Below are 27,858 nucleotides of genomic sequence, written 5' to 3' on the forward strand. Positions count from 1 at the left end.
GCATTTCATTAACTGCCATAATTGTAATTAATGTACTCCCTATTAATAGCATATCAATCACCCCATTTCTTTTAGTTGTCATTCCCTCTCACATCTCGCCCCTTAAAATTACAAAAAAAAAAAATCTGTAAATTACATATCCAATAATGTACCTATGAAAAATATAATATAAATATATACATATAAAATATAGGTATATTATTTACAAAAAAAAACAAAGTCAGTTACTTTGTAATTGCGTATATTTTTCATAATTAAAATAGGTTATAAAATATAGGTACATTATTTACCCACAAGTAAATTATTTTACAATATACCTGTAAATGTGTATAGGTACATTATTTGGAATAGATAATTATGTACACTTTTCATACTAGGTAAATTATGTTTTTCATAAAACAAACAAGTAATAGTTACATTATTTTTTCAACATAATTAGTATGTACAGTTTTATTCATTAACAATTATAAAGTGGATTATTAGTCATGTATAATTCATAAAAAGAAAATAACATAAACATTTTATTAAACAAACTGATTACCTAAATTTGAATTTATTGTTAAATTTTTTTTTAAATGTTTCAAAATTAATTCCTACATCCATTACAACCATTTGGAGATCTTTCCAAATTCAACATCTATCATTATATACAATCCAATTAAAAACTGCTTCCATATTGATTCATACATTAATATACAAAATGCAATAATGGCTTAGTTGGGGGTATTTTTGGAATCTGAAAAATACAATAAATCAGATTTTATACTTAATCAGGTAACTTGCTGAGTTGGATCCTAGTCATGGGTTTTTATTTATACAAATTGGGTATTATTTATATGAACAAAAAGTGAAGGGTTTTTGGTATGACAAATTGAATTTGAAGGGTGTAAGCCAAATTTACTATTAAAAAAAATTTGAATCTTCCCGACTACTATACACAATAATAGTCAACATATATGGAGACACCAAAATTTATTCATCAAATACAAAGTCCCGTTGATTCAAATTTGGACCCATTTTAAACCTTATCAAGTAAAATATTATTTGTTTCGTGAATAAATTTGGTGACTCAAAGCATCATGAATTACTTAAACCTACCGTAATCTGTTGTTTAAGCAAATTGATAAACAGAAGCCAAGTCAATTTTGAGAAAAAATTTCCAATATTAGGTATACGCGGCTTTCTTAAACAACAAGAAATGATGTTGTCAAAAAGTCATATGCCCTAGACAACTAGGTTTCATTCCGAACACATTACTTGACTTTGAGTACTAGCTAGTTTAGTTGAGAAGAATTCACCAACTTGTGAATCTTAATATTCACCAACTTAGTGACGAGTATATATATTTTATACACATGATAAACTTTATTATATTTTATCAATCAATGAGCTACTGTCAGAATTTTCTAATTAAACACTGCATTCGTGTGGACATAATTGATTAAGTGCTTCGACCTAATTAGTATTCACAATAATATTCAACATATTACATACGCGTACTGCTATATGGAGACACCAAAATTTATTCATCGAAGACAAAGTCTAAGTTGATTCAAATTTGGACCCATTTTAAACCTTAAAAAGTAAAATATTATTTGTTTTGTGAATAAATTTGGTGACTCAAACCTTAACAAGTAATGCTTATAAAATATTATAAGTATGAGGAGAAGAGGGTCCTTCAAATGAAATGAAGATGCTTCTTTTTCTTTATGTTGAGATATAATTTAAATATATATATGTGAATCATTGAGACTGGGTCAAGACCTTTCACAATCAGTCCCAACCCAAGTCGTCCAAAATAGTAAACACCATGGAAACTTCAGGAGTGAAGTGACCCATTCCCTAGCTAATAATTCTCTCAAAAAGGGTTATTTGCAGCAATGGTCCCTCAACTATACCCGTAATTACTGTTTGATCATTCAATTCAATTATTAGTTGCAGAGGTCCACTCAAGTAGGTGTTTTGTTGCACCATTAGTCCTTCCATCAAACTCTGTTAAATTTTCCCTTTGTCTCGACTCTTTCAACTCTGTAAATTATACAATCGAAGCTCATTAAATAAATCCAGTCGAAAAATAAAACTCTTTATGCATCCTTTACGACTATATATAATGCTATTAATAATACATATATGATAAAATTAAAATTGTATTGTATGTATTTTGTCATCCAAATGGGCAGGGGAATGTGTTAATTTATTCAATTTTAGTGGTCAGTTTTTCAGAAATTGTGCTTCAAATTTGTATGGATTTCAATCAAGCCTTGATGTTTTTTTCTTGTAAGAAAAAAAGAAAGGAAAAAACGTGTTGAATATCTTGATGATATGTATGACGATGATCAAAAGTTTAAATCTATTGAAACTTTTGGGCAATCCCAAATTAATAATTAATCCCCAGACATAATACTAATTAACTCTAAAGCCGACCCATATAGCCAAGCCTTACTGGTTATGTATAGTTAGTAAAATACGGAACGGGAAAAGTATGGATAAAATATATATGTGTTTTATTCGGCAAAGGATTTAAGTTGTTAGTTGATCTAGGTATTTTTTCAATTGATTTCCATGCATCACTTGAAGCCTAAAGTTTCTGATACTATAGGGATGGTTTGATAAGTATGAAGAGGCTCCTTCAAATGAAGATGCTTCTTTTTCTTAATTTTGATAAGAAAAATATGTGGTAAATTAATTCAGTCAAAACTGGTCCATAGTCAAGACCTGTCATAATCAATCATATTAACTTGTTTAATTAGTGGGACATTAGTGGTTCAAAATACTTGTTTAATTGTTTAATTAGTGTTTAATCAATCAATTTACAACGTGGGATATATGTTTAATTTGTTTCGAAGTTCATTGCAATGCTTCAAAAAGAAAAAGAAACACTCTGGTGCGTAATAGCCAAATAAATAAAGAATATGAAGGAAGGAACATATTATACGTACTGCTGATTATTAATTACATCACAACCAACCTGTTAATTGGTATTTATTGGGAGAAAAATAAATTAAACAATTTCTTGCTTACATTGGGAGAAAATAATTTCAGTACTGAATTACATGAAGAAATAAAATAAAATAATTGACTTAGCATTTCATCATGACTTTGATGGCCTTTTATTTTTCTTGAAGATTAAACATAATTAAAAGGAATTTTATATATATACGTATGAGAGCAGCATATTATTTCTTTGGTGGTGCTGCTGATCATGTCCTTTCATGAACGACCTTGCTCCTCTGAGCCCTCTCCTTAGAGAGAACGCTCGCTATCCTACACATGCAAATTAATTAACAAAACAAAAGTAATTAGTATGTTAATTTATTGAATTTACATGATCATGCTACAACTTAATCATAATATATAATAGAGTAAATACCTCACAAGAGCCTCTGCGTTTGTAACCTCAGGACGAACAGGCTTGGATTTACCAGTATCAAAATTCAGTCTCGAAACCGGTTTCTTCAACAATGCCTCTCCAACTTTTACCAAATCATTCAAGTTTTGTTCTGTGGCAATATCCGCAGAAGCCAATGTTCCACTTAGCGTATCATCCTGCATATTCATTTCCGAGTACTTGTGAGCTTAGTTTCTCTACGTAATACCTTTTTTTTCTTTTTCTTTTTTTCTTTTTTGTATATAAAACGGTCATTTGATCTAGTGATATTTATCTCAATTTTATTGCACATTCTTTTGTTACCTGAATTCGAAGGTAATTGTCATGAGACTGAAGGGCTTGAAAAATGGTAGCAAGGTGGAAATCAACCATGTCACTACCTGCGTGGGTGAATATATCCACCAATGGAGCCGAAAAATCGGATCCGATAAGCCACCCGAAAGCACCCCACTTAGCCGCTTCATTGGCGTCATACTTCTCCTCAGACGTTGTACCAGTCCCTAGTGATATGACTAGGAACCGCCCATACAACTGTTCATTTTCACCCATAGGCAGGAAGTCAGGGTTGCCCTTGTGGATTTGTTTCGTCACTTCGCTCATAGCAACCAAGGCCTAGAAAGAAAGAAAAATTAATACACACATATTAATGATGATCATATATATGAAATAATTCAGATTATGCAAATTAGGTTTTTGCAATTTGATCAATGTATACCGGGTTATTGGCAGCAACTCCACCGTCGGTGAGATTGAATTCTCTTGATTCACCATTTGAATTTGTGGATTTAAATTGATAGGTTGGAAGATAGTATGGGGCTGCTGAAGTTCCAATGCATATATCCGAGAGCAAAGCATCCAAGCTGGGTTTCTTTTTCAACTAAAATCATGACAAACATATATATACAAAATCAAGAAATGTTCATAAAAAGAGCACCATTAGAATTAAATTATGTAAATATATGCATGTGTTTCAATTAATAGATAATTAATAAACAAACCTCATAGTTGGAGAAGATAACTGGTTGCAGCCGCTTTATATCAAAAGTTGGGATTACAACGTTAGTTAATGTGTCGCGCAAATGTTTGTCTCCTAATTTTTCCTTCAATATTTTATGTAAATACTTCCCATCATATTTTGGTCTCCCTAAACCTTTCAAATTCTCCTCGACATTGACGAGTGGAGAACTGTTGTACATGGATGAAAATTAATTATCGCGAACAATTATGTATACAAATGTGTAGTACAAAAATCTATGAAGAATTAACTATACCTGGATTGGGGGAAGATTTTAGGGCAGTTTTCGAGATAAAAAGGGTTGATATCTTTAGCAGCATACAAAGGACGGTTATTTTCATTTGGGGTAGTAAGCATGGCTGTCACAAGGCCACCTGTACTAGTCCCTGTAATCACATCAAAATAATCTGCTAGCCTTGCATCCTGACCATCCAGTTTCTGCATATAGCAAACAAGTAAAGCGAAAAGTTAGTTGCATTAGATTTTTTATTTTTTATTTTCTTAAAAAAGAATGAGAAACACCAACAAATTATAAGAAGTGGAGCAAATATGTTCGCTAGGTGTAACATCATGTGATGGCGTGACCAATCCACTTATATTATAACACGTGTATTTATTTAAAGTTTTGATTTGATCATTGTTTTACCTGAAGCTCAGACTCTAAGAAGTTGAGGATGGTTCCTGGGATAATCCCTCTTATTCCACCTCCATCAATACTAAGAACAGTAATGAGACTTCCATTTGTGGGAGAGTGAAGGGATGATCTTGTTTTCTCCATTAGTGATACAAGAGAAGGTTACGCACAAGACTTAGTTTAGGAACGAAAACTCAGAGAGAGAGAGAGAGAGAGAGAGAGAGATTAATTTGAAATTTGAAGAATCTCAAGAGGAAGGCGTTGTAGGTTGTAGGAATTAAGCTTTGGTTGTGGGGTTTATATAGAGCTCTTTCCCCCAAATCTTGACCCCAAACTTATGTATATCTTGACCGAGTTGTTTCCGTTTACTTTGTCTTTTGAATAGTCCTTATATTCATTTGAACATCCATGTTATACGTAGTTTGCCAGAATAAGTTTATGTTCTTCGCAGTGATCACATAAATCTTCCTACACAGAATTTTCTATTTTCTATTTTCTAACTTGTACTGCTGCAAATGCATTGATTCCTGCACGTGAAAATACTCATCACTATTTATACCTCACATGTTAAACACACCTTATATATCCCACCATATTTACCTATGTATCAGTGTACGTGTATATGTATATGTACGTATATGTATGTGTGTGTAAATGTACTTACATGTGTCTATATGTATAAATAATAATAATAATAATAATAATAATAATAATAATAATAATAATATTATTATTATTATTATTATTATTATTATTATTATTATCATCAATATTGTTGTTACTTGTTAGTGGATCGCTAGGGTTAGATAGACGACTATATACGTTAATATAGTTTTCAACACGTCTTTTCAATGCATTGTATGTATCGACAAGTTGCAATGTCTTTAGTGTGAAATTTCATATTTAAATGTAACTCACGATGTTAAAACGTAATATTGATTTAAAATCCCATATTTCAATTCACTTCCGTTGAGATTCACACATATGCATGTACGTCATCGTTTTGAAGCTTGAACATTCAAACCAAGATGAATTGTTCATCCTGCTTTCCTGTGTTTTGAATTTTATTTACCAATACCAGGTCCTCTGGTCTGGCCCAGCTTCTTAATTTGTCTTGTACAAGCTCTGGCTCACTTGATTGCGATGGTCCAGCATGGCTGCCTCCTCCTCGTGGGAAATGCTTACTTGTGCCAACAAATTTATCAGATAAATTTTCAAATTTTCACCCTCCAAAATACAACTATTCATGTATTTTCAGGACTCAAAATTTTCTTTCCTCCAACCTCGTAGACTCATAATTTGAGTCCGCAACTTTATTAAATTGTTTAAGAATGATTAACCCCTAAATTTTGTTTCTTGTTAATTTTTCTTGACATTATTTTTGTTTCAACACTCATGATTTAATTTTCTAAACATTTTAACCTAAAAAAAATAAAATTCCAAAACATAATTGAATTTCACTTAAAAATAAAAATAAGTACAATACCATACGTATGCCCGGAATAATTCGAACTCTTCATTGAATTATGTAAGTGTGTTTAAATTATCTAAGCATTTTTAAATAAACGACAATCATTAAATTTTGCCGTTGAGATTGCTTAAAATTAATCATGATTATTGATTACAAATATAGTTGTTGGAATATTTAAAAAAACAAAAAAAAAAAAAAACAAACAAACAAACCAAACAATATCGATTTTTGGCACAAAGTTGCTTTAAAACCAAACCAAGCTTGTGCACAGAAGATGCAAACTTGGGCAAAAAATAATAATAAAAAGCAGATTTTGGGCCCACAAAATTATCACCAGCAAGGACTGAATTCCACCAAGATTTGAGATTTCTCAAATTTCCACCCCCCAAAATACATGGGTTGGAGATGGTATTTAGAGGCTAAACTCAAAATTTGAGTTTTCACCCCAAGGGTTGGAGATAGTCTTAGTAGTGTGTGTGTGTATCACAAACCCCCGTCCCCATCGCACCTTAAAATCTCTCGCAAATTTATTAGATAAGATTAAAATGAAACCATCACTATCTCTATGGTCGGCCTTAAATGTATCGTGTATAATGTTACAACTTACAACAAAGTCAGCCCCAAAACAAAACATTTATTACAAGAAAGATTTTTGTTGAACAAGATATTGCACAACTGGACAGTACGTACACTAGAAAGAGTGATGCATACAGCTTTGGGATTTGTCTTGCTAGAGCTTATAACTGGCAGACCAGCAATAATAACAGATTTAGAACCTGTACATGTTAATATATCTGATTGGGTGAGGGCCAAAGTTGAGAGAATGGAAGTTGAAAGCATTCTGGATTCGAGTGTACAAGGGACATACAAGATTCTTCTGGAAAAACTGCCCAGGCCTGTGTGTCTAAAACACCAACCGAAAGGCCAAAAATAAGTTGTGTATGACAGATTGAAGGAATGCTTGGAAATTGAGAAGGCCTCTGAAGAATCAGCGATTGCGAGTGGCGATGAGGGAAGATTGAGCAGTTCAAATCAAATGAACACCATTTAACAGATGTACCGTTTAGTACTAGTCCTTTGAGTGTTGGCGTTCTTCTTAGGCTTCAGGTTTGGTTTCAGTTTGTTGCTCTGGGAGTGTTTTCTTTTGGCTTGCTGGGTTCTTTGGGGTTTCTGCTTTGCTTTTAGTTTTTTCTTTCTTTTTTGCTTTTTCCTGTTAAGTTGTTTGCTCTTGGACAGGGCCAGTCCTAGAACTTAAAAGATGTGTAAAAATAAAAGTTTACGATATAAAGTTAGAAATTGGGTGTTATACATTTAACCTTTCAATATGAGAAAACCATAATATGGCAATCAAGGCAAGCGGTCTTGCCCTTTATAACTTGGCATGTGGAAACCTCGATGTTTGCAAGAGCCAAGGAAAGTGTTGTGAGCTCCCGGTACTAGTCCTTTGAAAGCTCACTGTTGGTCTCACAGAAACAAATGCAAATTTAACTTTAAGAAAATATAGCCAAATTGCAGATTATAAATACAATGATATGAGATCACAATTCGTGTGTGTGTGTGTGAGAGAGAGAGAGAGAGAGAGAGAGAGAGAGAGAGAGAGAGAGAGAGAGAGAGCTTCAATTTCCATTAGGCTAGTTGGAAGTAAAGAAACTTTATTCTAGTTGCATTCTTATTCAACGCATTCAATCATCTAAACCGGAAAGAACTTTGGACCTTTGGTGGTGGTGGGGTGGGGGAGCTCTGACTTTAAACCATCTTGACATATTTAGTGCGTTTGTGCCATGACCACGACTCAGAAGGCGACTTGGGCAGAGGTGGAAGCAACGCAGTCTTCCGGCGTTAAATGACTACGAATGACATGAAATAGGCTCTTTAACTTCATTGGTTTTGTCTTCTCTTCTTCCTTTTTATTTCTCTTTATGATCAAAATAATCTCACAATCAGTTCTTCAATAAAATATCTTCACAATTAGGTTGAACTTGGACAAATATATATCTTCATCTTTTGACTTTCCAACTTCCTACAAAAGATAAATTCACCTAAGTTCACCAAATTAAATAAGGATTTCTGCAACTTACACACAATACCCTTCTTGGAGGTTACAGGAATACCAGGAGGAAGATCCATGTATATTTCTTCCTTGAGGTCACCATGTAGGACTGCAATTTTGACATCAAACTGCAACAAGGGTCAGTCACGATTAGCAGCCAGGGACAAGAGTACACGCACAGTATTGAGCTTTGCTAGTGGAGTAAAGGTCTCCAAGTAATCCACTCCATAGGTCCGAGTAATTTGGCCTTGTAACGGTCAATGAAACCGTCAGCCTTATGCTTCAAAGTAAACACTCATCTGCACCCAACAACTTTCTTCCCTCTTGGAAAATGGACTAAATCCCAAGTTTCATTCTTGTTCAAAGCTTCCATTTTAACATTCATGGCATCCATAAATTTAGGTTCAAAAAGAGCATCCTGCAGTTTAGTTGGCAAACATACACTAGATAATTGACATAAATATAATGCATATGACTTAAATAAACGATGAGTTAACACATAATGGCTATGAGATATTTAGATTTAGCATGTATATCGGGTGAGTATTGTACTTTAGATTTCCCACGAATAGTACATGGGGGCAACTGGTAACTTAGCATAGATGATTCATCAGTGATTACCTCACTGGGCCTATTATCACTATTTGACAGGAGCAATAGTAAGGCAGAAGGGGGTCTTGCATCGAACTCATCTACCCAAGAGTCACAAGAATCACTATCACATTCTTCAACCATGGGCGACTGGTCTGTTCCTAAATGTTGACCGGTTGTTTCATCACAGATAGCATTTTCTTCATCTTTAGCGACAGGGGACCGATCGTTTCATCACTGAAAGCAATATCTTCACCTCTAGATCTTGGTAACCGATCCCTTTCTACAGCCTACTGGTCATTTGCTTCCCGAGAACAATATCTTCATATATAGTATTTTGGCCATCAAGTCCAAGATCATCCAATTCAAGACTCTCCAATTCACTCCCCATTCTTCCCCTGAATTGGAGAATAGAGAAAAACATAATATGACACTTCTTCATGGAAGGTTACGTCCAAAGTAACATGCACCTTCTGGGTATGAGGATGATAACACTAATAACCTTTCTGAGTAGAAGAGTAGCCAATAAAGACACAGCACAAAGCACAATGATCAAGTTTACTCCGTTGATAAGAGTGAACATGAACATAGGCAACACATCCAAAAACTTTTGGAGGTAACTTGAGATGAAGACATGAGAAACATGGTCACCAAACACATCATGCGGAGTCTTGAAATCCACAACTTGGCTAGGAGTACGATTAATCAAATAGGCAGTAGATAGAACATCATGCCCCCAAAGATAATGGGGAATAGACATATCTAATATGAGTTAGTGGGCAATTTCAAAAAATTGTCGGTTCTTCCTTTTAGACACATCATCTTGTTGAGGGTAAAAGAAGTTGTCGTTTGGTGAATAATACCTTGAGCATGGAAGAAACACGTCAAAGTATTATTCACATATTATCCTCCGTTATCAATCCAGAATACTTTGATCAGAGCCTGAAATTGAGTAAACACCATAGTACAAAACTCTGGAATAATGGAAACAACATCATGTTTATTTTTCATCAAGAAAACCCAAGTGAATCAGGTACAATCATCAATAAATGTGACGAACCAACGAAATCCGTTGCAATAACTTGAGCCGGACCCCACACATCAAAATGCACTAAATCAAAAGGCTTTGCAGCTTTACTGTCACTTAAAAGAAACACAATGCGATGACTCTTGGCCAAAATACATGTCTCACACTTAAAACTTGACTCATCACAAAATCTAAATAAATATGGAAACAAATGCTTAAGGTAGCCAAACAACGGGTGTCCGAAACGACGATGCCATAACCAAATTTATTGTTTGTCTTTAATACTGCAACTTTGAACATTATTAACAACATGATCACAAACTGGTGCGGCATAATGTCAATAATATAACTCCTATCCGTTTACCATGTCCAATCGTCTCGTGAGTCTTGAGATCCTGAAAAAAATGATGCATGAGATAGAAAGTAACAAAAGCATTAAGTTTATCAAGTAATTGACCAATAGATAACAAGTTACAATCGATATTGGGAACTAGTAACGCACGAGACAAGGACATAGTATGAGTGAGGGAGATTGTGCCCTCGCCAGTAATTGAAAATGGCAAGCGATTAGCACTAGTTATGTATAAGTCATGGGTGTTACTAGACAATTCATTAAAAATTTAGCATCATAAGTCATATGATCAGTAACACCAGTGTCAATTATCCAAGTATTAGACCCAATACATGAAATAGAGTTAGAAACACACAAATTTGCAGAAATAGCAGCAACCACACCAACAATAGAGTTATCACCCATTATTGCAGCGGAAACTCAACAGATCTCGACAGAGTACATAGTGGAACACAGCAGAGGCACAAATATGGTAGATGTATGAAGACGGGAATGGCATAAACATAGTACAGGGACGAACACACAAACCCATGAGGACACACACGACACAGATAGGAAAAAAAATGGGGCTAGAACATGAGTGGGCACAACACACTTGTCATCAGAAAGTCGGCTCTGATGCAAAAAGTCAAAAAATATGGGTTATAATATTTTCTGATATATTTTCATTCTCGAAAAGGAAGTATTTATAATACAAGTATGTGAACCCTAATAGGGTTATACAAGGCAACAAATAAACTCCTAATTATACAAAATTTATACAAAAAAGAAAGAAATAAAATCGTAATAAAATAGAAAATAAATCTCCTAATCAAACTAAAATCTCGCAAACAAAAAAATGCTCTTGGAATTAAAAGTTTCTGTTGAGTGTTGGTTTGTAAACCGCGGGGACTAAAAGATATCTACAAAACTAGTGTTGTGTGTGTCATTCTTACTCGACTTTATGTCCAAATTGACCTGTTTATTAGAAATGGAGAATATTGCTTTATATCCTATGGGGTAAAGACAAAGCTAAAAAGAAAGCATTAGACGTTTTAACAAAAGTTCAAACCCCCCCTTTGATGTTGCAACGCTTACTTGTTCCATTGAAGACCCTTCACTTCATCCGTTTCTTTCGTTCTTCCTGCATTTGGTGCCTCTTCTGTAGTTTTCAATTTTACACTTAAAGTTGAAGCCATGGTGTCTTACCAAACTGAAATGGCTATATGTGAAATTTGCCAAAAGTGAGAAAGCCTGCCCCTTATTTCAATAGAAGACCATATAGGATCAAGTTAACACACCCAAATTTCATTTTCATTAAAAGCAATCAAACTAGTTAAATTTACAGTGATTGCCCAACAAAAAAAGAGGTAAAACAACATGACATTGAGTTCTGTGTTTTTTAAGATAAAGACAATATATTGTATTTATAATTCAAGCACAAAGGACCGTCAACCACAAGAGCCAATATAAATAGAGATAACCATACAAGGTTATTACAAATACAGTAACGCAGTAATCACAAAGGGTTTTTAAACCCTTTATGTGAAAATGGCACTTAAAACCCTGGAAAGTTCATATGGTGGCCACATTAATAAGCCTTTGTATTCATCAAATACTAATCAAACAATTACACCGAGGTTTAAACAAAAGTGAAGGAAATTATGTACCCAATAGGCTAATACTAGGAATTAACCTCATCTTCAGCTGTAAAGCTAAAAGCTATCACCTTACTTACCAACCAGCCTGATTGAATTTTGTCTCTCTTTTCAAAAGATTGACTTTCTTTTCTTTTGAATTCTTTTTTTGTTTTTTTGTTTTAAGAAAGTGTGGCAAGAAACTGGCAAGAGAAAAGGAGAAAAGTAAAAGAAAATTAAAATACTTTGATTTCTAACTCAAATAAAGAATGAACTAAATACTGCTGATCACAACCAACATGCTGGTTGGTATTTATTGGGAGAAAATAATTAAATAACAATATGAAATGAATTAATTATTAGCACTAATTTCACCATAAGTTGGAGTTGCTGGCAGCTATAGCCTTTCCATGTGGTGATCTCATTTCACGGACCTTCCTTTCCCTGGACAGAATTTGCGCCACCCTACATACGTGCAGATTAATTAAGAAAATTGTTTAATCAATATAACATATTTATGATCATGCTAAAAAACTCATATTAGATTGGTGAGTAATCAAATATACATACCTTATGAGAGCTTTTTCATTTGTTTCCTGATAAGCAGGCTCATAGATACCGGTTTGCAAATTCACCCTCGAAACTGCAGAGAGAATAAAGGTTGAACCCTAAAAGAAGGCTGATGATGATGGGATTAATTGAGTTTAGTAAACTTGAGCACCTAGCTATGCCTTATATAGAGATCTTTTCCCCTTCCAACTTTGACCCCAAATTTGTTTGCATGTCGCTATAACAAGTTTTAAGTTGGACCACTTCTGTCAGACTTCTCTAATTAAACACTGCATTCGTGTGGACGTGATTGATTATCTGAAAACAACTCTACTGAATTTAGTCTCGATTATATATATTTTATATATTTTATCAATCAATGAGCTACTGTCAGACTTTTCTAATTAAACACTGCATTCGTGTGGACATAATTGATTAAGTGCTTCGACCTAATTACTATTCACAATAATATTCAACATATTACATACGCGTACTGCTATATGGAGACACCAAAATTTTAAACCTTAACAAGTAAAATATTATTTGTTTTGTGAATAAATTTGGTGACTCAAACCTTAACAAGTAATGCTTATAAAATATTATAAGTATGAGGAGAAGAGGTTCCTTCAAATGAAATGAAGATGCTTCTTTTTCTTTATGTTGAGATATAATTTAAATATATGTGAATCATTGAGACTGGGTCAAGACCTTTCACAATCAGTCCCAACCCAAGTCGTCCAAAATAGTAAACACCATGGAAACTTCAGGAGTGAAGTGACCCATTCCTAGCTAATAATTCTCTCAAAAGGGTTATTTGCAGCAATGGTCCTCAACTATACCCCTAGTTACGGTTTGGTCATTCAATTCAATTATTACTGCAGAGGTCACTCAAATAGGTGTTTTGTTGCACCATTAGTCCTTCGCCAAACTCGTAAATTTTCTGTCACAAAAGTGAGGGTAAATTCGGAAATTCATTCACAATCCTCCCTTCCTCCACAACCCTCCATTGCCGCAACCCAATCCTTGAAACACCCAAAAAGGTAGCCATGAAGGACTAATTCAAGAGCATTTGAGAGACAAATTCAAGAAGGTAGCCAGGAAGGGTTCCAGGGGAAATTAATGCTATTAATAATACATAGATGATAAAATTAAAATTGTATTGTATGTATTTTTTCATCCAAATGGGCTGGGGAATGTGTTCATTTATTCAATTTTAGTGGTCAGTTTTTCAGAAATTGGGCTTGAAATTTGTTTGGATTTCTATCAAGCCTTGATGTTTTTTTTCTTGTAAGAAAAAAAGAAAGGAAAAAACGTGTTGAATATCTCGATGATATGTATGACGATGATCAAAAGTTTAAATCTATCGAAACTTTTGGGCAATCCTAAATTAATAATTAATCCCCAGACATAATACTAATTAACTCTAAAGCCGACCCATATAGCCAACCCTTATTAGACTCATGAGATATTGGTCAGTTTGAAATCAAGTAAGATACTCAGGATTGGGTGTGGGAGCAGAAGAAGGAATGTCGGTTGCTTTGGTGGAATCAGAGGAAGTATCAGAGAGAGGTAAGGGAGGGCATAAGTGCCATCAACGAACGCCACCAATATTGCTACAGAAGCAATAGAGACGCTCACGCATGCCCAAACCGAAGAACTCAAGGGCAGATTGCGATGGCACAATTCTTGGAATCATTCCACCAATAGTTGTGTTGTTTTCAGAGATGTTATACAGGAAGGAATAATAGGAAGGTCAAGCTAGCGTAAAACCTCCATCCGTCACCACGCATCCTTTCCCCCGCCACAAAGTTAACATGGTCAACTTAAATTGGCCAAAACGAAAGAAGGATGTACCTATAGAGGTCGACTCAGAGAAGCAGAATAGTTTCAAAGGAGACTATGGAAAGACCAAAAGCAACCATTTCACCGGAATAGTGCTCGCAGCCAGTGTAAGTGTGAGGTCGAGCCGAGGTAATCCCGAAAACAGGATCTGCCCACCCAAGTGTTTTTGACCGATTGGAACCACGCCCAGATAAGGCCGCAGTAGAAACTACCCTAGGCCCGTCCAATCCAAAGAAGAATGACTAAGCAGCCCAAGGAAGAAAAATCAATAAGAGTGCCTGTATGATAAACCTTTGGCAGCCATCATTGAAGGCGTGGTATTCGTCGAAAAGTGGCATCAACAATGGAGCCGACTGCAACCCAAAGGAGGAGGGTTCGTAGACAGATCGCACATTCTCAATAACGAGAAAACGCATGTGTGCTTCCAGAGGCCAATTCGCCAAAAAGGGAAAGAGCTAAATATTTCCCTGCATGTAACAAGCAATCTCTCAACCACGTGAAGTTGAAAGAAGCAGAATCCTCAAAGAAACCTTCTATCCATTCTGCCTCCGCCTGAAAATCTACTAAAACTCCCCCAGAGGAAAACCGATCCTATTCTGTAAGAAGGGCAAGTAGACTGGGTTGAGGAATATGAAGAGGAGCAAATGGATTATGAACCATCTACAGATGACTGTAATGCGCTCCTCGAATGTAAGAACTAGGAGAATGGACGGAGGAGTATGAAGGAGAACAGATGGATTATGACGGAGAATTGGATGCGAAACCGAGGCATTCGCAGAATTGGAGGACTTGTTAAGGCCGACCTAGGCATCAATATGGTGTTCATTCCGCGAAAAGTTCGCGAGAAGGACGTAAGAGCACTGACGGAGACGATTTTCCAAGAAAGTTTTGAATGCAGTTGGCGTAAGCGTATGAAGAAGGGCCGTAATAGCAAATGACAGATCCCCAGATGTATGAACAACCCACAAGTTGGCTACAGTCACTTTGCTTCTCCAAACCAACCAAAGAAATGGCAAACCACCTCGCACTTTGTTTATAACAAAGCAAACTTTGGCGGTGTTCCTATTCCCAAAATTATGGTAGATGGAGGTGCAGCCATCAACCTTCTCGCCTTACGAATCTTGAGCAAAATGGGCGTAATGTAAAAGGACTTAATTCTAACCCGCCTGACCGTCACCAATTTCAGGAGGCATCACCAAAACCCGTGGATCCTAGATGTGGATGTTATAGTAGGAAGCAAGAAGTGAAGGTTGCATTCTTTGTGGTAGAAACTACCTCTACCACTTACAATGCATTGCTTGGCAGAGACTGGATTCACCAGAGTCTATGTGTTCCTTCCACTCTTCATCAACAGTTAGCTTTATGGAATGAAGAAGGCTACATGGAGATAATAGAGGCCGATCCACGGCTATTTCTACCTTCTGCCATGTGTTGTGAGGCAAGGTATTATCATGATGACCTTGGTCCTTTCACCTTCTTTGGAGTCAACCAGAACGGCCGCCCCCATGGTGTCACGCCCGAGGCTCATTGAAGAAGGCCTAACCAATTCCTTGGAGGATTGGAAATGCACCTTTTGTTCTAAATTTCCATAGCACTAATGTCTAGTCCCAATCAACAAGAAAAGGATCGAGCTGCAACAATCCGGTCCATTACAAAAAGATTGTTGATATACGAGGAAAGAAAGTTTTGCACAGAATTCAGCCATCAATATGGCGTAATCACTCATGAAAGCACGGAAAGCCGGGAGGAAGAGGAGCTACAGGAGGAAGTGCTAGATTTTGCACCAGCCGCATGGATGACTCTGGAGGTAGAAGACCTTGCAGGAAATAAACTTAGGAACAGGGGAGGATCCAAGGCCTACCTTTATCAGCGCACTATTGAGAGAGCCACTTAAGATTGAACTCGTTGCACTTCTGCAAGAGTTCAAAGATTGTTTTGCTTGGCATTATCATGAGATGCCAGGATTAGACAGGAATTGGTAGAACACAAGCCGCCAATCAAAGAGGATACCTACCGGTCCAAGTAGGCCGTAAGAAGGATGTCCATGGACACAGAACTGAAAGTCAAAGAAGAAATAGAAAGGCTGCTCAAGGCAGGATTCATCAGCCCGCCATCTATGCCGATTGGCTAGCTAACATTGTACTTCTAAAAGGAAAATCGCGAATGCGTGGATTACGTAAACTTGAATGAAGCCTCTCCCAAGGATGAGTACTATGCCAATGGCGTATATGCCCTATGCCAATGGCGACATGCTAGTAGATGGAGCTGCCACAACCAGATGCTATCTTTTATGGATGGCAACGCAGGTTACAATCAGATCATGATGGCAGAAGAAGATATCCACAAGACAGCCTTCATGTGTCCAGGGCATATAGGTGCTTTTGAATACACTGTAATGCCTTTTGGCTTGAGAAATGCAGGGGCTACCTATCAAAGGGCAATGAATTCTGTTTTCCACGATATGATTGGACATTCCCTGGAAGTTTATATTGATGATGTTGTGATTAAATCACCAGAGGAGGGAAACCACATGACAGATCTAAGAAGAGCATTCCTAAGAATGAGGCAACATAAACTGAAAATGAACCCAAAGAAATGCGTTTTTGGAGTTCAAGCGGGAAATTTCCTAGGATTCTTGGTCCACCAAAGAGGCATAGAGATCGACAAAAACAAAGCAAGATCCATCATAGAAGCTTTGCCACCTAGGAACAAGAAGGAATTGCAAAGTCTCTTAGGAAAAATTAATTTTTTGAGGAGATTTATATCCAATTCTGCAGGAAAGATCCAGCCTTTCTCTTCTTTGTTAAGATTAAAACAGGAACAAACCTTTAAGTGGGAAGAACAGCACCAACAAGCTTTTGAGGAAATCAAGCATTACCTCTCAAACCCACCAGTTCTGTCCCCACCAAGGAGAGGCAGACCACTCAAGCTCTATATATCTGCATCAGAAGTATCCATTGGAAGTTTATTGGTTCAGGATAACAAGGAAGGAAAGGAACAGGCGGTTTATTACCTAAGCTAACTCTGACAGAAGTGGAAAGAAAATATTCTGCAATTGAAAGACTTTGCCTAGCCTTGTACTTCACTGCTGTAAAGCTCAGACATTACATGCTGCCATACACCATCTATATCATTGCCAAAACAGATCTGATCAAATACATGCTGACAAGACCAATGCTAAGAGGCAGAATTGGAAAATGGACCTTGGCCTTGATAGAATTTGCCTTCAGATATGTTCCTCAAAAGCCGTCAAAGGGCAAGCTGTGGCAGACTTCCTAGCGATCATCCCGGAGAGGAGATTGAAAATATGGACTCTTTAGACATAGCAAATGCAGATCTATTGACCAGAGCTCACACCTGCCTCAACAATCCTATCTACTCAGTTCATCTTGCACCTTGGAAGTTATACTTTGATGGATCAAAAACTGATATAACTTCAGGGGCAGGAATTGTCTTGGAAGAACCACTTGGAATCAGACACTGCTACTCTTTCCAATTGGATTTCCAATGCACCAACAACAGGGCAGAATATGAGGCCTTAATCATTGGCTTAGAAATACTGGTAGAACTAGGAATCCAATCTGTGGAAATTCTGGGAGATTCCATGCTGGTTTTAAAACAAATTGCTGGGGAATACAAGTGCCTAAGCCCTTCTTTGGCTGTCTACTTGGTGGCAGCCAGAATCTTCTGAAATCTGAGAAGCCACTTGGGAACATATCCCAAGGGAAGAAAATTTTGCAGCCAATGAATTGGCCCAGTGTGGCAACAGTGTACAAATGCCCAAGACTGTGTACAAAGAATCATCAGTAGGAAAGAAAAACCTACCATCTGTTCGGCCAGAGGGATGGAGATAGATGTCAACTCTGCCACAATCATGAAGATGATTGGAGAAATCCTATCATGACCTATCTACGATATCCAACTTTGCCCTCTGAGAAGAGAGTCAGAATCATGGCTTTAAACTACCTTATGTGGAATGAAGATTTGGTCCGAAAGAGCAAGGATGAGGTGCTTTTAAGGTGCCTCGGAAAGAAAGAATACATGAAAGTTATGGGGGAAACCCATGAAGGAGTCTGTGGAGCACATCAAGGTGGGAGAAAAATGTGCTGGTTAATTAGGAGATATGGCTACTTCTGGCCAACCATGATGAAAGATTGCATTAACTATTCCAAGGGGTGTGAATCTTACAAAGACACGGCCCACTCCAGCAGAGCTCCATCAGTTCCCATGAATCCAGTGGTAAAACCATGGCCCTTTAGAGGATGGGCAATGGATCTCATTGGTAAGATCTATCCACCCAGCAAAGATCGCTTATCATTGTTGCCACAGACTATTTCACTAAGTGGGTGGAAGCCAAGGTGTTAAATCTACTACATCTCAAGAGATCATCACTTTCATAGAAGAGCAGATTATCCAAAGATTTGGCATCCCGAATCAATCACAATCGATAGAGGATCCTCCTTCATATCCGGAGAAATGCTTTGGACATGGCAGAGGCATTCAAATTCAGACGCTCCAATCCACTCCTTATTATGCCCAAGCCAATGGACAGGCGGAATCAAGCAACAAAGTGATCATCAACATTATCAGGAAAATGCTTGAGAAGAATCCGAAACAATGGCATGAGAAGTCAGAAACTCTGTGGGCATATAGAACTTCAAAAAGAGAAGCGATGGCATGACTCCCTATGCGTTAACCTACGGTCATGATGCAATTCTGCCTATGGAGATAGCTGTTCAGTCCCTCGAATTGCTCACCAACATGACTTAGTAGGAGAAAACTACTCCTGTGCTATGCTGCTGAACTGGAAGGATTGGATGCAGAATAGACACTCTCAACAAACTCCTGGCAGGAAAACAGGCTGTATCAAGGGCCTACAACAAGAGAGTCGAGACAAGAGTTTTGAAGAAGGGAGATAGTCTGAAGGCGCTTCGCCTCGGAACCCATGTGGTCTGGTTATGGAAAATGGTCGCCTACATGGGAAGGCCCTTTCATAATTAATCGATCCTCGGAATGGGGGCATACAGGTTGCGGATAGGGATGGAGAAGTTCATACGGCCCCAATCAATGGCAAATGGTTAAAAAGTTTTATCCAACCATGTGGGATTCGCAGGCTGTACAAACAGACCCTGGGATAGACACAAGATTACACTAGAAGTCTTTTGGTTCCTTTCAAAATTACCCTTTGTTTCTACTTCTGTCTTTAAGTTTGTACTTTTGTTTCTACTCTTTAAGTTTGTACTTTTGTTTCTACTTCTGTCTTTGAGTTTGTCCTTTGTTGTACTTCTACTTCTTTTTTAAACGGGAATTTGCCGACGCCAATTTAATGGCCATGTCATTTAAGTCCTAAACTGCTCCAAAACGATTCAAACTTATGGGGCATTGTTTGGGCCAAAATTGACACATCCAAATTTCAAATAAAAGAAGGACACTCAAAAACCAAAAATCAATCAAAACAAAAACTCAAAATGATCACTTGATCTCAAAAAAAAACTTCAAAACACTGAAGCAACCAAAGCTCATTGAGCCAAGACACCAACACAAACAACTCAAAATCAACGAAGCTCACTTGAATTCCAAGTGAAAACCAGCTTTAGATTAGAATTCCCAAGGTTGACTTAGAAAATAAGTCATTCAAATTTCACACGATCTCTAGCCCATCAAGTCCTCGAGAACACCATACGCCTTACAGGTCAAGAAGCCGCTTCGCCACTCGAAGCTTCACACAAGCTTAAAGTACATTGAAGCTCGCGAATCAACCTTTGGTATCGATTTAAAGTTGAAGCTTAGCAATCGAGTTGTCAACATTCCCACCCAAGCATTTCCAAATTGACATTTCAAATTTGTCCGAGCCTCCCATCTAGGCGAAATGGAGTTCCAATCAGATCTTCATCTCTCTAGCATGAGTATTTATTGTTATAGTTTTGTAAAGGCGCTCACTAAAAATTTAAATTCCATCATTCGCTTAAAAATTTAAATTCCATCGATTCGCTAAAATTTAAATTCCATCAACCATTCTCGCCGAAACAACCTCTTTATATCGAGATAAATTGTTAAAGTCCTCACCACCGAGGCAAGAAAAGAACTTACTTGGGAGATATTCTCACCCAAATTCACAATCGCTTTGTTTCAAATCAGTAACTTGGGGTGCAAGTTATCTATTCCAAACTAAGTCTGCTAGAATTTTTATTACTAGCAGAGCACGCACACCAAAGAAAGCTGACTTGTCGACCAGCTTTATGGTTCTCAAGGCGTGGGGAACTTTGCCCTTCCATCACAGGAGTAAACGCAAAACGGGCAAACAAACACGTATGTATTTATTTAAAGTTCTGGTTTGATCATTGTTTTACCTGAAGCTCAGACTCTAAGAAGTTGAGAATGGTTCCTGGGATAATCCCTCTTATTCCACCTCCATCAATACTAAGAACAGTAATGAGACTTCCATTTGTGGGAGAGTGAAGGGATGATCTTGTTTTCTCCATTAGTGATACAAGAGAAGGTTACGCACAAGACTTAGTTTAGGAACGAAAACTCAGAGAGAGAGAGAGAGAGAGAGAGAGAGAGATAGATTAATTTGAAATTTGAAGAATCTCAAGAGGAAGGCGTTGTAGGTTGTAGGAATTAAGCTTTGGTTGTGGGGTTTATATAGAGCTCTTTCCCCCCAAATCTTGACCCCAAACTTATGTATATCTTGACCGAGTTGTTTCAGTTTTCTTTTTCATTTCCGGTTTACTTTGTCTTTTGAATAGTCCTTATATTGTAATTAGACATGTCTTTTGAATAGTCCTTATATTGCAAGTTGCCATGTTTTTCGTGTGAAATTTCATATTTAAAAGAAAATCACGATGTTAAAACATAATATTGATTTAAAATCCCACATTTCAGTTCACTTCCGTTGATATTCACACATATGCACGTACGTCATCGTTTTGAAGCTGGAACATCCAAACCAAGATGGAGTGCTCATCCTGCTTTCTTGTGTTTTGAATTTTATTTACCAATACCAGGTCCTCTGGTCCGGTCCAGCTTCTTAATTTGTCTTGTACAAGCTTTGGTTCACTTGGTTGGGATAGTCCAGCACGCTGCCTCCTCGTCGTGAGAAATGCTTACTTGTGCCAACAAATTCATCAGATAAACCCAATCCTTAATGGCATGTTTACAACAAGGAATGAGAGTCGCTCCCATTGAGGGATATTTCAGTATTTAATAATGTGATTACTGATAAGACTCACTCCGATTACAAATTAGTCGACATGTTTAGTAACGTAAACGAAAAACCAACAAGGTTTAACCCGATGAAAAAGGGTCTTGATTTGCAGACCCGTAGTCTCATGTTCAAACTCGAATAACATCTTAGTAGTGTGTGTATGTGTGTGTATGACAAACCCCCCTCCATATCGCACTTTAAAATATCACTCACAAATTTATTAGATAAGATTAAAATGAAACCATCACTATCTCTATGGTCGGGCTTAAATGTATCGTGTATAATGTTAATTACAACTTACAACGAAGTCAGCCCCAAAACAAAACGTTTATTACAAGAAAGATTTTTGTTGAACAAGATATTGCACAACTGGACAGTACGTACACTAGAAAGAGTGATGCACACAGCTTTGGGATTGTCTTGCTAGAGCTTATAACCGGCAGACCAGCAATAATAACAGTTTTAGAACCTGTACATGTTAATGTATCTGATTGGGTGAGGGCCAAAGTTGAGAGAATGAAAATTGAAAGCATTGTGGATTCGAGTGTACAAGGGACATACAAGGTGTTAATGCCTTATACCATCACCGTGAGTCGAGCCTATTAGAGACACTACTACAAAATAATTAAACAACGACACAAAATAGACGACGTTGTTAGAGTTTGTATAGGAAAATACACTTGCATGTAGTCCCACATTGGAATAGAGTAGTTTTCTTCCATAGTTTATAAGCACCAACACATTAGAATTACTAAATAGAGTATGAGCCTAGTGGAGGCAAACTTGAGCCTCAACATGGTTTGAGCTTGGATTATATATATATTTGTGTAATAAATATATATATAATTAATTGTCAAAAGATGGGCCTTGGGCACTGTTGAACATAACTGTTGGATGAAGAGGTGTCAGACCTCTATATAATGACAATACGATCAAACCAGAAAGACACCTTTGAACTGCATCATCATTCTCACATTTTACACTTCCTGAGAGAATTCATACCACTGTTCGCCAGAAATCAAGCCACTGTGCTTAGGCTTAGATTTAAGATAGTTTAATCCTGGTGGACAGACTCCTATCGAACTACAAGCACAAGGGTAGAGGAGAAATACTGTCTAAAGGACACTGCAAATTTGCAGGACTCTATCTACAATTCAAGTCAGTATTCTACAATCTATATTATTGTTGTATTGATTCAATTATATCTATATAAAATATATTCGTTGGTTTTTATTATTCTGTTATTTTGGTTTTATATTGATTGTTCTCCAACAATTGCATCTAGAACGTCATGGGGCTGTAGTTGGGCTGAGTTACCTAATACCAACCCGATCATACTTGGTATCCTGGGGGGTCGATAAAAGGCCTCCCAGCCAAGGTCTGATGTGACAAAGGTCGAATCAGTGCTCGGGCATTTGAACACTAACCCGCCCACTGTGGTGCCATGTTCGACCAGAGGCGCATTAATGATCAACATGCATGATCAGACCCCTGTCAAGTCAAACACTCCACCCCTTTGATAAATAGCCTAGCAAGTGAGTTAGATCAATTAATGTATATCTCATCCAAGACCAGGTGTCGCCTTACCCTTTGATCCCCGAGTGAACAGGCTGGTGATAGAGAGGGATCATTTAATGTACTTCCCATCCAAAGCCACATGTCATTTTGTCACACAATCCCTGTCAGATAGTATGGTGATTAGAACAAGTCATTTAATGTGGTCTAAGTCCTACCAGGGGAAAGGAAGATAAATATCCCCTTCTTAAGTATCTTTGTCTCTCATTCTCCCCCTATAAATACCCTTCACCTATCTCTGGACAAAGGTAATAAAGATTCTCACCTGATAAACCCTACATCCTTTTCTCCATCTCTAAATAGCTTCTAACTTAGCCATCGGAGGGTGCTCAACTGGGACCAACCCCAATTCGCTCATATTCTGATAACTGTTCGAAGTGTGCAGGTCTTCTCTAGAAGGCATTACCACCAAGAGATCACGTATAGGTCCAGGCCTCTATCCAGGTTCAGGCCATATAGTATACAAGAAGGATACACGGTTTACACAAGGATTCTTCTGCACAGAAAGCTAGAAAAACTGCCCTGGCTTGTGTCTAAAACACCAACCGAAATGCCAGAAATAAGTGTATGACAGATTGAAGGAATGCTTGGAAATTGAGAAGGGCCTCTGAAGAATCAGCGATTGCGAGTGGCGATGAGGGAAGATTGGGCAGTTCAAATCAAATGAACAGCATTTAACAGATGTACCGTTTAGTACTAGTCCTTCGAGTGTTGGTGTTCTTCTTAGGCTTCAGGTTTGGTTTCAGTTTGTCGCTCTGGGAGTGTTTTCTTTTGGCTTGCTGGGTTCTTTGGGGTTTCTGCTTTGCTTTTAGTTTTTTCTTTCTTTCTTGCTTTTTCCTGTTAAGTTGTTTGCTCTTGGACAGGGCCAGTCCTAGAGCTTAAAAGATGCGTAAAAATAAAAGTTGACGACATAAAGTTAGAAATTGGGTGTTTTACATTTAACCTTTCAATCTGAGAAAACCATAATATGGCAATCAAGGCAAGTGGTCTTGCGCTTAACTTGACATGTGGCAACCTCAATGTTTGCAAGAGCCAAGGAAAGTGTTGTGAGCTCCCGGTACTAGTCCTTTGAAAGCTCACTGTTTGTCCCACAGAAACAAAGGCAAATTTAACTTTAAGAAAATATATATAGCCAAATTGCAGATTATAAATACTATGATGTGAGATCATAATTCATGTGTGAGGGAGAGAGAGAGCTTCAATTTCCATTAGGCTAGTTGGAAGCAAAGAAACTTTATTCTAGTTGCATTCTTATTCAACGCATTCAATCATCTAAACAGGAAATAACTTTGGACCTTTGGTGGTGGGGTGGGGGAGCTCTGACTTTAAACCATCTTGACATATTTAGTGCCTTTGTGCCATGACCAAGACTCAAGGCGACTTGGGCAGAGGTGGAAGCAACGCAGTCTTCTAGTGTTAAATGATTATGAATGACATAAAATAGGCTCTTTAGCTTCAATGATTTTGTCTTCTCTTCTTCCTTTTTACTTCTCTTTATGATCAAAATAATCTCACAATTAGTTTTTCAATAAAATCTCTTCACACTTGGCTTGAACTTGGACAATTATATATCTTCATCTTTTGGCTTTCCAACTTCTTAGAGCATCTCCAAGGGAGATGTCAAATACCAAACATCAAATTTAAATTTGATGCCTGATGTGGCAATTTGACATCTTACACAGCTTTACACTCCACCCGATATGTCAAATCAAATTATTAAATTATTACATTTTAGTGTTGATCATTTTTAATTAATAAGAAAAGAAAAGAAAAAATAATAAAATATTCATTTGACATCTTGCTTTTGGGATGTCAAAAATAACATCTCAACCTCCAGCTTTCATTCCACATCAGATTTGACATATCGGTTGGAGCGATGTGAGATGTTATTTTTAGCTGTTAAATGTCTATATGGCACGTTTGACACATCAGTTGGAGATGCTCTTACAAAAGATAAATTCACCTAATAAGTTCACCAAATTAAATACATAAAATTCATAAATCCAATTAGTAAGAATGAAATGTAACAATAAGTGAAATTATCTTTATTAAGCCAAATTTATATCATAAAGTCTCCAAAATAATATTAAAAGGCGTAATTTGAGACTCCCATCAGCCAACCCTCACAATGACAGAATTGCTGAATTATGGACTGCCTCGAAAAATCTTTAAACTCAATCACATTAAGGCTCGAACAACGAGACAAGCTTGTCTTGACAGAAAGAAACACATCTCCACTTGTGGCAACAGTTGAGCAGCAAGAGATGCAACTTTTAACAGATAAAAATTCTTCTTTCTCATCATCTTCACCATTATCCTTTTTGTTTTGCATTCCTTTCTGGCTTGTGAATAAATCTCCTGAATTTGAAGAGTGGACAAATGAAAAGCTATCTATCCAACTGCTAGGCTATCCGTCTCAGCTTTTCCATTGCAGCGCTTTGAATTGCTGATACAATTACCTGAGAAAAAACACCAAAAAACTATAAAAGCAACCTACAAACTCTCATGGATTTAACAAGAGAATGAAAAGATCATATCTAAATATTCAGTTGGATGGTTAGTGAGTACTTCCTGATCCTCATCAAAGTCACTTGTTAGGTACTGATCCTCTGCTGCTGGGCTCGAAGTTAGATGCCATCTGCCATTATGGCAATTGGAAAACGCATCCGTGAGACAAGCAACAAGAAATTTGCATCTTTAGGAAGGATTTGGTGGCTCTTCTTCATGAAAAAAAAAAGTCAAACAATATGGGGTAAAATATTTTCTGATATATTTTCATTCTTCAAAAAAAGGTATTTATAATACAAGTGTGTAAACCCTAGTCGGGTTATACAAGGAAAAAAATAAACTCCTAATTACACAAGATTTGTACAAAAGAGAAAGAAATAAAATCTTAATAGAACATGAAATAAATCTCATAATCAAACTAGAATCTCGCCAACACTCCCCCTCAAGTTGGAGCAAAGATGTCACGCATGCCCAACTTGTCAAGGAAGTTGAGAAAGATGGTAGTAAACATAACTTTCGTAAGAATATTTGCTAGCTGATACTCGGATGATATAAACGAAAAACAAATAATCTCAGCATCTAACTTCTCTTTAATAAAATGTCGATTAACCGCCACATGCTTTGTACAATCATGTTGCACAGGGTTATGAGTAATCTCAATTCCAGCTTTATTATCATAATACAAATCCATGGGTTTTTGGGGTTCCCAAGATCTCCCAACAATCTTCTCAACCATAGTAGCTCGCACACACCTTGAGCCATCCCATGATACTCGGCTTCAATACTAGACTGAGACACCACTTTTTGCTTTTTACTCCTCCAAATAACAATTACCACCAACAAATGTGAAATACCCAGACGTAGAACATCTATTAGTGATTAAACCAGCCTAATCGACATATGTATACTCTTTCACATCCATATGACCATACTTGGAAAACATTAACCCATTTTCAAAAGTTACTTTCAGATACCTCAATATACGCATCACAACACCCATATGATCTTCACTAGGAGAATGCATACACTGACTCATTTCACTCACTGCATTCGCTATATCATAACGTGTATGAGCTAAATAAATCAATTTCCCCACACACCATTGATAACGCTCCTTATCAGTAGGAACTTAATTAGGATATAACCTCAACTTATGATTTTGTTCATTAGTGGTATCAATTGGTTTACAATCCAACATTCTAGTCTCTGCAAGTAAATCCAAAACATATTTCCTTTAGGACAAAAAAAATACCATGCTTAAATCTGGAAACTTCAATCCCAAGAAAGTATTTCAAGTCACCCAATGACTTCATCTCAAACTCGAAAGCCAGATACTTCTAAAGATTTTGCATTTTTGTCTGATCATTTCCAGTCACAATTATATCATCAACATAAATAATTAAAGTTGTCAATTTACTTTTATGACATTTTGAAACAAAGTATAGTCCGAGTTACTCTGTACATACCCAAATTTCTTCATCGATGCAGCAAACCTCCCAAACCATGCTCTTGGAGACTGCTTTAATCCATATAAGGATTCTTGCATCTTACACATAATACCCTTCTTGGAGGTTACAGGAATACAAAGAGGAAGATCCATGTATAATTCTTCCTTGCGGTCACCATGTAAGAACAAAATTTTGACATCAAACTACAGCAAGGGTGAGTCACGATTAGCACCCAGGGACAAGAGTACACGAACGGTATTGAACTTTGCTAGTGGAGGAAGGGTCTCCAAGTAATCTACTTCATAGGTCTAAGTATAACTTTTTGCTACCAATCTAACATTGTAATGGTCAATGGAACCGTCAACCTTATGACTCAAAGTAAAGACTCATCTGCACTCAACACTTTCTTCCCTATTAGCAAAGCGACTAAATCCCAAGTTTCATTCTTGTTCAAGGCTTCCATTTCAACATTCATGGCATCCACAAATTTAGGGTCAGAAAGAGCATCCTGCAACTTAATTGACACACATACACTAGATAATTGACAAAAATATGATGTATATGACTTAGATAAACAATGAGTTG

The 27,858-nt window shown here is 37.0% G+C and overlaps 1 protein-coding gene, 1 long non-coding RNA gene and 1 pseudogene across 2 annotated transcripts; all 3 read right to left on the minus strand.

Moving 5' to 3' along the window:
- Window positions 1–2,904: 2,904 nt before the first annotated feature.
- Window positions 2,905–5,277, minus strand: LOC103320310 (patatin-like protein 2). The gene is made up of 7 exons (XM_008221974.3): window positions 5,050–5,277; window positions 4,660–4,841; window positions 4,387–4,573; window positions 4,104–4,265; window positions 3,692–4,000; window positions 3,371–3,546; window positions 2,905–3,264 (listed from the first exon to the last, which is right to left on the minus strand). Exons 1-7 carry the CDS (start codon window positions 5,179–5,181, stop codon window positions 3,201–3,203), a joined length of 1,212 nt encoding a protein of 403 aa, XP_008220196.2. The 5' UTR covers window positions 5,182–5,277; the 3' UTR covers window positions 2,905–3,200.
- Window positions 5,278–8,254: 2,977 nt separating this feature from the next.
- On the minus strand, window positions 8,255–27,425 carry LOC148919604 (uncharacterized; annotated as a pseudogene).
- On the minus strand, window positions 12,091–12,856 carry LOC148919605 (uncharacterized). Its single transcript, XR_016124360.1, has 2 exons — window positions 12,715–12,856; window positions 12,091–12,609 (listed from the first exon to the last, which is right to left on the minus strand). It is a non-coding gene; the product is annotated as an uncharacterized LOC148919605 (long non-coding RNA).
- Window positions 27,426–27,858: the final 433 nt, after the last annotated feature.

Source organism: Prunus mume, linkage group LG2 (assembly GCF_029339155.1).
Source record: "Prunus mume cultivar Tortuosa linkage group LG2, ASM2933915v1, whole genome shotgun sequence".
NCBI lineage: Eukaryota > Viridiplantae > Streptophyta > Magnoliopsida > Rosales > Rosaceae > Prunus > Prunus mume.

Coding starts and splice junctions, on each gene's coding strand:
- LOC103320310 (XM_008221974.3), bottom strand. CDS start 5,181: ATGGAGAAAACAAGATCATCCCTTCACTCTCCCACAAATGGAAGTCTC. Junction 4,842..5,049: donor TCTTAGAGTCTGAGCTTCAG/GTAAAACAATGA, acceptor TGCTATATGCAG/AAACTGGATGGTCAGGATGC. Junction 3,547..3,691: donor ACAATTACCTTCGAATTCAG/GTAACAAAAGAA, acceptor ATGAATATGCAG/GATGATACGCTAAGTGGAAC.